The sequence below is a fragment of the Lygodium microphyllum genome, chromosome 22, assembly GCF_053477565.2.
Source record: "Lygodium microphyllum isolate KBCC chromosome 22, Lygodium_microphyllum_v1.1.10, whole genome shotgun sequence".
Taxonomy (NCBI): domain Eukaryota; kingdom Viridiplantae; phylum Streptophyta; class Polypodiopsida; order Schizaeales; family Lygodiaceae; genus Lygodium; species Lygodium microphyllum.
In genome coordinates, this window is record NC_141156.1 from 64,128,537 (window position 1) to 64,140,726 (window position 12,190).

Here is a 12,190-nt window from a genome sequence, read left to right on the forward strand (position 1 = left end):
AGTGGTACTCCTATCAATATACCCTCTCATACTCTTCATGCAAGGATTTTAGCAAGACACTAATAGCAATATCTTCTTCCATTTTAAGTTCAATTCCTACAAGTTGGATTAGCAAGCCTTTCATATGATTTAAATAAGATGTAAGGGATGACTAGGATCTTATTTCTAACTTGAAAAAATCAATGAGTAACTTGAACTTAGAGCTTTTGGATTGAGATCCAAAGAGTTTGTTGAGCTAGTCTCAAGTGTGCTTTGTAGTGTCACATCCACCCATATGATGGATATAGGAATCATTGAACTCTAGCTTGATGATGACTTAAGCTTTGTTATCCCAAGTTCCCATGTAGCTACTTGAGTTACTTCCTATGCCCTCTTCTCTTTTCCATTGGCAATATTCCATAATCCTTTCTTCATAAGGATCAACTTGATCCTTGTTGTTCAAGTATGGAATGCATATCCTTTGAACTTGGTAGTGTCTCCTTCTACATTATTGGATGGCATACTTGCAAATTTGAATTCATAATTTCCTTGACAATATCAATCAAATTTTCAAGACATACATTCTATTAAAGTAGAGGAGAATAGTTCTCAATGTTGAAGGTGGTGTAGCTGTAATAGAGAATACATTCATGGGTAGTGATATCAATAAGTACTACCTAAGAGACACAAAACAGTGTGATTTTCAGCATTGCAATTGGTAGCATTGCCATGATTATCAAGAGCTTGGAGGTAGTAGATTTTAGCATGATTTGAACTAGCATTATGTCGATTATGGCAACTCAAATAAGCTTAGATATGATATATTTTATAAGGAAGATGATCAACAAAAAGTAGAGAAGCTCAATTGGAGTAATAACTAGCAATTGATGATCCCCATGGCACCTATAGATCAACGTGATTTTAGTAGTGCATATGATAGGAACATCACCATGTTTTAAAAAAATGGCAATAGAATCTAAAGATATCAAATGTATAGTTGTAGATAACACTTGACTATACTTCCACAATAGGCACTAGCCTAATCAGAGCTCTAAAGTAGCATATGGGTGCCAAATTTCCAACATAATATAGTAACACAATCTAGTATATGATGTGATCCAGTAGGAGTATGCGTAGAAAAGAAAACTCATAGTGAATGAGTGCTGCTCATTTTGAGCACTAAAGTTTTAATAGTGTGCATCAAACAAGGGAATGGTAACAACTCAACAATGGAGAGAATTAGCTACTATTGTTGGAGATGAGAATGATGTTAACAAAGCATGCCATCACATCAACATGAATAGATGGAGAGAATTAGTTACTATTGTTGGAGATGAGAATGATGTCAACAAAGCATGCCATCACATCAACATGAATAGATGGAGATGGAGATAGTAGTAGATCTCACACTCAATTTCCTAGTTAGTGAAGACAAGTCCTTCCACCTCCCATGCCATAGTAGTAGCCTAGCACTCATCGTCAACTCATAGTGGCTCCAAGGATCCATTTCTTAGAGTTCTCTCAGATACCACATTAATAGGTTTGAAAGAGAGATGGAGAGGAGAGAGAGTAAGAGTATGCACATCAGTGATAAAGAGTGGAATTACAAAAGAATGAGCTGCATGATCAAATGAGATGGTATTCCTTTATATGATTGGTCGGTTCCCCTAATTGATTGGAGTTTATAGGTTAAAAGGGGGTTTTGCTGGTGCATTGGGTGTATGGAGAGCATTCCTTTATTGATAGGAACAATGCATAGGATAAAATAACTAAATCTAGCTAGTATGCTCTTGTAGATTCCCTCAATTCATAGCATGGGTTTGACATTTTAACATAAGGTAATTTGAGATGGTTTGTTTATATTTAGAGCATTAAAAGTCATTGCTATATCAATGCAAAGATTACATAAAAGGCACATTGGTATTAGGTGCTCACCTATGCATGGGAGGAGATTCTACCCATTCTTCTTGTCATATACTCTTGTCTCTATTTTCTATCTTGCAATTTCTGTGCTCTTAATTTTCAACTAATAATTTTTATTGTATGTTGAACAACTACATCAATTGACATGAACGAATACAACAACAAAGGCTACAAGATTTACTACATAAGGTAATGATTCTAAATTAGCCTATTGCTTAGGCTTTTTAAACTTTTCTATGATGGCTTTGCTACCTCAATAAAATGCCCATTTACTCTCTTTTCTACCTACCTTCATCGTGGCGATCTAACCTAGTCATGCTTTGAGTTGTGCTAGTGTGAAGATCATCTATGATCCATGGTTCGGTTCCGGTAAAGCATTTGGATTGCTTAAGTGCTTCAATCTTATCTTGTACATCTCCAAACTCCAAAGTTTCTTGGTTATTCCCCTTGTTGGGTGGATGCACTATGGTGTCACCCAATTGAATCCTTAATTCTCTAATATTGGCTTTATTTTGATTTCTAACTTGTATGACTCCGAACATTCTTGTTGATCTTCATCCTCTAGTTCCTCTTGTTTTTCTTCATGCAACCCATTAGAAAGTCCTTTTGTGAATAAGATTCAATCTTCTTTTCCAATAAAGTTTCATTAACTATAGAAAAACTAGTGTCTACCATACATTGTTTATCTTCTTTCATCCTTGTTTTAATTTCCTTATGTGCCTCATATTGCACTTTCGTTATCATGTCCTTGACTTCATCTTCAATCTTCTTATTAGTTGTAGTTGCCTCCCTTACCAAGTTCTCCTCTAGTTTCTTCTTGGGATGTGAGCCCTTCATTGCCACATTTTTTGCTTCCCATTTGTAAAATCATTGACGTACATATTTCTCCCTTGGGCTTGACTCTTCGGGTTGGTTTGGATGGTGTTGCTAGGATAGTTAAGAAAGTTTAGGAGTATATTTCACTATTAGCGTGAGAATTCAAGTCTAATGCTCTCCCTAGGTTTACAAGGACACTTCAACATAGGAACAAGGTCTTATGTGAGAATTAGAGAAAGAGCTCTCATATGATGCTCTACATGCTAAGTGTGTAGAGTACATGTCCATTAGCTATGCGAGAAGGGAAGCAAGATGTGTAGACAAAATGACTCTACAGAATTATAGGCGAGGAAAGAGCTAGCTATGAGACACACACGCACGCACGTATTTTGTCACTACTCTCAAATTTGTAATCAATACAAATTTTTCTTCTTTAGAATAAATTTCTTTCTTTTTTCAAAAATCATTTTTTCCTCTACAATTAAGGGCTTTTTGGGAGAGGGAGGTTGGAGGGGGTATGCAAGGTAAAGGAGGGGAGGGAGATGAGGGGCCAAGCCAAACATGCATTGCACTTTTGGAAAATTTGGATACTTGAAGAATGAATGCCAATGTTCCAAACATGTTTGTAAAGATGACCTTCTCTTGAGCATTCTCAAAATAAGCTAGCCAAAAGCATCACTTCAAAGAAATCCAAGGATAACTTTCAAACATACAACCCTACTACAAAAAGCCTTGACTCAAATTACATCCACATGAAGAACCATCTTTGTATCCTTTGAGAAGGATGCTTGTAAGTTGTAGGCTTACATGATTCACTTTTATAAGAGATCAAGGCAAAACAATGGTGCAAAGTTGTGATAAGCCATGATAAAGCACCATTACTAGAAAGCAACCAAGTTTGAGGTCTAGACATTGAGATCCATGATATGTTTTCATATTCATATTGCTTGACAAAGATTTTTGTATGTGAGATTTAGAAAGAGGAGGTAGGCCTTAGAGGTAGAGGTGCATGGGACAATATTCATATAGATAAGACCCAAGACAAGGTTGAAAGGGGGTTTCACAATTAGATTTCATAGTGTAATTCATGGTACATGAAGAGTGAGGCCCAATGCCAAATGACCATAAGTTGTAGACCAAGATCACCTTAGCTTGCATGCATATTGAATTTAATCCAATGAGTAGTGAAATTTAAACTAGTAACACCTTAAGCTATTTCTAAATACATACATGATACAAGTTCATTTGAATTTTATGCTACCTTGTGATTACAATTCATTCAATACAATTTATTATGACTAGAATAATGATAGATGTGGGAACCCTTAATTTCAAAGCTAGAGAAATTTACATGGGTTTAAACAAATTACATTAATAAGCTTTGGCTATATAAAGAAACTTCAACACATAGTCCACCAATGTGATAGTAAATGGATAGTAAAATTTGTTAGTTATCCATACACTCTTAGTAAAAATTTCAAGTTTATAAGTATTTGTGAAAATTTTCTCAAGCTCATTTACAATCATTTCCCTTGGCATCTTTCATGAACATAATGAAGTTATCATGATATTGTTCAAGACATTAGATCCCATTGAAAAATATCACTAGATGTCCAAAACTGATCAAAATCTAAACCTCAAGTACTCTACAACAAACAGGATGACAAATGTAACAAGTAAAAGCATATACTAATTTTTTTGGTTTTGCAACACATTATTAACTCATATCTACTTCAAAGTTTGTATTCTTGCAGAAGGTCAATATGCAAATTTGGCTGCTCAAATACCCCAAATCTTGTTTAACTTTTATAGAGCTAAGTGGTGCTCCCAAAACCTTGTGCTTCACATCCAACAAGCCACCAAATATCGAAACTTATAAGACATGAAACTCTTTTAAGGTTTGCTAACCTTTTTTAACATTTGAGTTCTAGCTTGACTTGTGCTTTTGGAGCTAGTAGAATAAGCAATCTTACAGAGGCATAAGCAAAGTATGCATGTGTTCCTAGAAGGAGCATATACTTTCTTTTTTATTGCTGGATTTCCATAACCCCATGGCCAGCCACCATATCTTCTATGTCATGCAAGTAAGCATGCCCACAAAAAGAACTCTCACAAAGAAAGACCCTTTATAAAAGTGAGAAAAAAATGCTGTGAAGATAGGATAGGATACAAAAACTAAGCATACTCCGCACAAATTTGGCCATTTGCAAATGAAGATAGAGGGAAAAAAAAGTATCTTACATATATGGACAGAAAACACAAAATAATCCTGCTTTACCCATCTTGCATGCTAAGGAAGTAAGTGTAGCCTTAATACTATTAAGGCCAAATACACTATGAAGATAGGATAGAAAGGAATAGTAAGTATGTTACACAAATTTGCAATTTGCAAATGATGAAATAGAAAACAATTACATTTTGAGGAAGTAAGCTAGTTCTACTTTTTGTATCATTTTAGCTCATCAGAATGCAAAACATGAATACTTGTGATATTCTATGAGCTTGCTCACTGCAATAACATCACCTAGCCAAGCCATGCCTTCAAAAGAATCTAACCACTAGTGCATTTATTTTTCTCATACTGGTTAGTAAATGATCATTTTGTTGCTAGCATACTACCAAGTGTTTGATGACCACACATGTTGGCAACTTCAGATGGTGTTCTTCCACTTTTATCTCTTGCCTTTGTATCAGCACCAGCCTTTAAGAGTATTTCACATACGTCAACATGTCCCCAACCTGCATGCAAGAATCTTCCATTTAGAAATGCATCCAGAAGATTGAAGGAAATGTATTTACAATGTTCTTCAATTCAAAACCAACGCTTGCTACCACATTGCATGTTAAAAGTAATCCATACCTTGAATGTCTAATCTTGAGCTACCCAACAAATGAGCCAAAAACAGAAAGGGTCATATCATTTCTTCCTATCATGCCAAAACCGGCCTATAAATGTGAATGGATGAGGAAAAAAATTCACTTGATCTTTGATGTAGTACTGTGCCAAATAGGATAAAATAGAGGCACTAGATTGTGCCCTTGTCCTTGCATTTTATTAATTTGACTAGAATGTGAAAAATGGCCTGAAACAAAGAGAAAATAGACCCCCCAAAAAAAGGGAGCATGTTATACTGGGCCTCCTATGACACCAACACAAGCCAAGACATCACTCCAAAACAGGCCAAAATGTTTTTTTTTTAAAACAAAAACAAAAAGCAAGTGAGATATTGTACTGCTAAGCCACCAATGGATCTCTACAATATAAAAGATGAACTGCTACACCAGAAGTGAGAGAGTAGCTATCAAAATATGATTGATTTCTTTGTTTTCACATAAAGGCAGAACAGGGAAGGTTAATTGTCTACAGCCAAAAGTTCATCAAAATAGCACACCTGCTGATACATGCAGAGCAGTACGATAGTGATTACTCGTACAAGCATCTGCCTTTGCTTCATGTACTAGAAACTTCACCACCTCTGCTTGGCCTCTACTTGCAGCCCAATACAAGGGTGTTGAACCGTTCACATCCTTTGCCTCCACATTTACCCCCTTCTGTGTGTGACAGGTTTTCATCGAGGTTAGAGAAGGTCTCCATGCAAAACAGCAGTTTGCAGAGTTCTATAGGGAAAGTCTTACCTGAATCAACCAGCGTAATGCTTCTAAATCACCAACTCTGGCAGCATGATGGAGAGGTGTGCAGCCACAGCCATCACTTGCATTAAGATCTGCACCATTCCTCCAAAGTAATGTCATGCATTGTACATTGCCCCCCATAGCTGCTTCATGTATAGGGAAGCTGCCTCCTTTGTCTGGGACTGATGGATCAGATCCAGCTGAGAGTAGAACCTGCACTGCTTGTTCATGCCCATGTAGAGCAGCTGTATGTAAACTGATTCAAAAGAATATGCACCTCAAGAATTTCCATTCTAGATGAAAAGAACATTGCAACTATACTCAATGCATTATCAAGCTCATTATAATGGATCATTATGTTTAATGCCAACCAACTTTCCTTGACAAGTTTTGCCCAATCAAACTCTCTATAGGCCATTTCAAAACTTTAAAAATCTTAAATGATGTTAAAGAAAAATCCATCATCCACTTCTTACACTCATGCTTTGATCTCACAATTCTCAATTTATGGTTATCATAGAATACCTATGAAGCATCTACAATTCCATGTTCGAGGATATGCTTGCTGAATGTTACTTGTAAGGTTAGAGTGCATCTTACAGATCCTTCCAAGAGTCTTGTTAGTTCCTCATTGACTTTATCCCACTAATTTTGATTTGTATAGTAGTTTAAAGCGGCCTGGGGCAGGGGATGCAGATTTTGTTGCTGTACACCTGGGAAGCCATGGAGGATAAACCCAAGGTGGAAGAAGAAGGTTTTGGCACGGGGGAAATGTTCAGAATATGCCAAATTACGTTGCTATGTTTGCAAGAGAAGGGCGCCTTTCTAGCAAGAGCAGACAAGCAAAGGTGAACAAGGGACAACTCAAGCCACAGCCAGCACGACCAAGACAGTAGAAATAGGTCCCAAGCCTTCTTCCTCACAAGCTTTCAAGTCTCCCTTCAAATTTGTTTCGAAATTTCCAATGCTATGAGCTAAGCTATGGTGAACTCTGCCCCTGCCTTACGCCTTTGGGACTACAGGACAACTAAGAATTCTATTCTGGATCACTCCATGTGGTGAAGTATAAACCAGCACAGTTTTACATAGACCACAGTCAGCATAGCCAAGATTTTAAAAGCATGGCCATTCCCTGCCATCTAAATGAGCAGGTTGCTTAAAGCTACCATCTTGTCTCAAAATTACGCTAGGATGGATGCTTGAAGCTCCATTAATGGACATTGGATATTTATGGGCAGGATGCAATAGAAAAAAGGGGGCAATGACAAAATAGGGGACTAGAAGCCTGCTAGGGAGAAATCAAATAGGTTTTCAAAGAGGAAAGTGTATATATCTAAAAGAGGAGTACGACAAACTCACACTAACATGGGACAGCGATTTTCTAGCTTGCATACTGAATGGGACAAGGACAGGGAATTCTACATACGGAAACCCATCATTGTACTATGGTCAAGGTGCATGCAGAAAAATCCTCCACTTGGAAGAAGAGTGGCCTAGCAGATAAAGGATTGCAAAGAATAAGCTTGCAGAACCGAGTCTGACCAGTAGGTCACTTTTGGACAAGCTCCAGGAATATAAAAAGCCAATTAGATGTGTAGGAAGTTATTACGAACTAGTTCACAGCACTTTGATTCTACTCAAGATGATGGTAGTTGATTATTGGCAGTAAAAACAACTGCCTTGGTGCCCTCTTGTTCCCGTCCCATGCAAAAATCTGCAACTGGCTTTTACTTCTTTGCATTCTTTATTTTTTATTATTGCCATTAAAAACAGCTTAGTGTTACTAGTTAACCTGCCTAGTTCAACAAAGAAAATCTAGACCTGGCTTTCTTATTTATGATATAAAATTTACCTGCTTCGACCATTTTTTGTCCTCAAAGCTACATCAGCACCATTGGATAGAAGAACCTTCAGTACTGAAACTGAACCAGCTCTTGCAGCTAAATCAAGAGCTCTTTCTCCTTTGTAGTCACCTTCATTGACATCTACACCCCTAGAAAAGAACAGGGAAAATTATGAGACATAGCATGCAATAAGTAGATGAATAGTAACCATATTCTTTAGCTTCAGATAAACAACAAAAGTAGTGAATACAACTTTGAAGTCAAAAGTTGCACGAGCAACTCATGGCCCCCAGCAGCAGCATAATGAAGGGGAGTAAAGCCATTTGTTTTGTGGGGCATTATTAGAGCACCATGTTCCAAAAGTACTCTTGTGCATTCCTCATGACCATGAGCACATGCCTGTAAGATGTACGTCTCATTGTAAATCAACAAGCACAACCATTTACTACAAAAATATCAGATCAAGGAAAGTGATGCAACCAACCATACTTCATGCAGAGGTGTTTTGGCCTTCTTGTCCCTTGCATTTGGACTATCGCCCATCTATCCTGCAGCAAACAAATTTAGAAATCATAGTAGCCATGTAGCCCTCTTCAGGTGATACATAACATAAGGATGCCATCGCAATTCCAGATTCCAACCTGTAGAAGTTGTCTAACTTTCTCCAAATTCCCATCCCTTGCAGCCCTGTATGTACAATTGCTCAGCTGTAGATCAGATGGTTTGACTATATATTATGCAATTGTCAGGCATATAAACCCATGCAGACTCACAACCAGATGGATGAGGCAAAACACATCGATCAAAGAAGCCCATATACTTGAACTGTGGAAAGATTTTAAACTAACAAATGTTATAAAATTCACACATTGGCAATCTTTATTCAAAGTTTTTGCTTATCATCAGGGGCATGTAATACCAGTATAAACGAGGTAACGAAGACACTTTGAAGAAGTAATTGAAGTGTTATGCCCTACATTATAGTACATTCTTGGTGCAAACAAAAGATGCTTCAATGACCTATGTGCCAATGTGATTCCTCCATAACATATTGTACATCTAGTTCAGATGGTACGAATTTGTAATTTCCAATTTGCTTGTCAAGTTGTGACAATACAAAGGGCGATTCCTTGTGAACATCCAAATATGCAAGTATGAAAGTGCATGTGACAGGAAAGCTCAAAAAGGCATGAAGGTAATAAATGAATGTGGATATGAATCATCAGATTCAATGGTAGTAAGGGCAAGGGCATAAGAGAGGAACTCACTCACAAGGGATGTAGGTAAACATGGCCAAAGAACACTGGGGCTGGGGCTGCCTATTTACAGCCATATGCATAAACAAGACATGGGAACATAGGGAGGCCCGAAGTGGCCAACCCAAAAATGTTCTAGATCCTCTTGACAAATGTAGTGCACCTATGACATGGCAGCGTTTTCCTTGATAAAACAAACACATTTTGGTGGTAGAAAGAGGTAAAACTCTGTTTAAAAAGTGTTCAGAACATGGATACATAATTGACTAAAACTCTGTTTAAAAAGTTTTCAGAGCATGGATACATAATTGACCAAAGTTTTGAACATCTAAAATGGCCCTACATGATCATTTTAATGATCAAAAAGTGGCTTCTATTTGGCATACTTTTGTATTTATTTGAAGAGTTTCAGACTATTTAAAGCCACTCTTAGTTTCCTATCAATCGATGGTGGTGGATCATCATGGCAATCATCCTAGTGCATTCAGCTATCACAACTTCTTCTGTTCATGCCAAGCTGCAAAGAGCAGTGAGGCTAGAATGCATGTGAGATTGAGGTGAGGAGTATTTTGGCTCAAACGAATTAGGTTCCAAGATGGAAGCTTGAACTCATGAAGGCAATCTTGTGTATCGGAGTGACAATGACAATGACACTAATTGAAAGAGAAAAGCATCATGATATTGTATTCATCATTGTGAAAGTGATAGTCAAGTACAATACTTCATAGAAGTTGGGTTGTTCCACTCTCCTCACTATGCATATGGGATTCAGGACATCTCTTCCTGGAGCATACATCATTTGTTTATTTCTCAACACCCCACCTCAAATGATGAGTCCTTACACTTGCTGGATTTTGCCCCCCCTACATGACATGGCTCGGGAGACTAGCTCATAGGCAGTCTAGTCAAGTTAAAGCTTGAAACTTTAAATCTTTAGTAAGGGTTTTTTACAAAGCAAATCTACTAAGGGAAAAATAGAAATCCACTATGGGAAAAACATATGAAAGATACAATGAAATTTCTTTAGAACAATCTATCAGAGTTGTTGATGGTAGCGGAAGCATCTTCTTCTTCTTTTTCATTCATGAACTGGTTCTGGTAGTGATCATTCTGCATCTACTGTGCTCTTTTCTTGTGGAAACATTCACTTGCTGTATGGCTAGTCTTGCCACAAAAATGACATATAATCCGATCCTTGTTGTTGATGTTGAGTCCTCGACTACGGCCTCTTGCTCCATAAGTGTCCTTGGTGTACAAGAGACTATTTTTTGTGGTGTATTCCTTTGCATCCTTGCTTTTAACTTTGCTTTCTCCATCAAGTAGTGAGTATTCAATATCTTTAAGTAAGAGACTTGGATCATTACTTAGGGTGGACACAAGATTGTCATATGGATCCTTATTTACACTTGTAAGCAATACGGTTATTGCTTCATCTTCATCAATATTCTTCTTAAGAGTTGCAAGCTGGGTTTTTAGGCTCTTGAACTTGTTAATGTGTATGGTCATGGAAGCACTATCTTTTATATCGAGTTTATAAAACTACATGAGTAATTTTACCTTTGAATTCTTTGCTTGGGTACCAAAGATCCTATCAAGTCTCTCCCAAGCAGTTCTAGCATCTCTAATGCCAGAGATATGATGTAGCACATCATCACTTAGTCCCCAAGCAATAATGCTAGTGCCTTGTTATTCATCTTCTTCCATTCTTTGGGTTTTGGTGAAGCTATTGCAAAGATCCCACTTTCTGAATCTTCTTTCCCGTCATCTGCATCACCTTCATCATCTTCAAAGAGATCCCAAAGGTCTTTCCTCATGAGGTGGTACATGGTATTTTCCTTCCAAGCATGGAAGCCTTGTCCATTGAACTTTACTATTTGTTCGAGCTTTACCATTTTTGATCAGCAGCAAATCAGCCAACAAAAGAGTTGTACTTCAATGTGTCAAGAGACACAAGGTAATTAGTGTTTAACAACATTGCATGAGTATTAAAAAAATAGTATCTTGGAGCTCAATGTCGGATGTTGAAGCTTGATCTTTTTCTTGCTTGTTGATTTAGTGTGATGCTTTGCTAGAAATTACAGATCTCTGTGGTAGGAACTTGGTTCAAGTGGCAAAAGTGAGAAAATGTAGGAAAGATGAGCTTGAAGCTTGAGTGGCTATGGAGTCCACAGTTAGGGTTTTTGTACCTGACTGGTTTTTCTCAGATTTCAGCTCATACAAGAGATCATTTAGGAAACCCTCTGAGCTAGAGAAAGCTTGGAGGTAGAGCTTCAGTTGCCCTATGGTGACGGCGAGTAATCCGCTGTGTGCAAGGAGAGCAAGTCGTACGAACATCAGTAGATGCAGTTTCAACAACGAGCTCAAATTTCGTCAATGCTGAGCTATAGCCAGGGCAATGTTAGTGTCTGAAGTGATAGAAAGTTACCTAGGGAGTCAAGAGAGAGATCTCCAAAAGAGAGCTTGAAGAGATATGCTCTGATTTGAGAGATCCACAAGCTCAAAGTCAGATAGGTGCTATTTTGGCTATGGCTGTCACAAAGTCAAGTGGAGATGGAAGTGAGAAATGGAACCATGAGCTGGATTTGAGCTGACCTGAGGTTAAGAGGGACTAAGAGAGCAAAAAGGGGAGTTATGCAATGCATAGCTAAGCTCTGATACCATGTAAAAATGTCAGATCTAGAGCATGGCAGGAGCTATGGAGGTTGGAAGGTGAAGACTAAATTCATGTTGATATGGACA

At 37.7% G+C, this 12,190-nt stretch overlaps 1 protein-coding gene across 8 annotated transcripts in view; it reads right to left on the minus strand.

The window, feature by feature from the left end:
- Positions 1 to 4,923: 4,923 nt before the first annotated feature.
- The window catches only part of LOC148017235 (uncharacterized), a 56,927-nt gene continuing 49,660 nt past the window's right edge, over positions 4,924 to 12,190 (minus strand). For 4 of the 8 annotated variants that reach the window (XM_087663233.1, XM_087663232.1, XM_087663235.1 and 1 more), the window contains 7 exons: positions 8,837 to 8,882; positions 8,685 to 8,743; positions 8,449 to 8,594; positions 8,204 to 8,344; positions 6,355 to 6,607; positions 6,111 to 6,270; positions 4,924 to 5,457 (listed from right to left, as the gene is read on the minus strand). In XM_087663233.1, coding sequence (XP_087519359.1) covers positions 5,315 to 5,457; positions 6,111 to 6,270; positions 6,355 to 6,607; positions 8,204 to 8,344; positions 8,449 to 8,594; positions 8,685 to 8,738 — 897 coding nt within the window. In that variant the 5' untranslated portion in view covers positions 8,739 to 8,743; positions 8,837 to 8,882 and the 3' untranslated portion in view covers positions 4,924 to 5,314. Of the gene's footprint in view, positions 5,458 to 6,110; positions 6,271 to 6,354; positions 6,608 to 8,203; positions 8,345 to 8,448; positions 8,595 to 8,679; positions 8,744 to 8,836; positions 8,883 to 12,190 lie in introns of all 8 variants that reach the window. The other 4 variants (XM_087663231.1, XM_087663234.1, XM_087663230.1 and 1 more) reach the window with 2 other exon arrangements.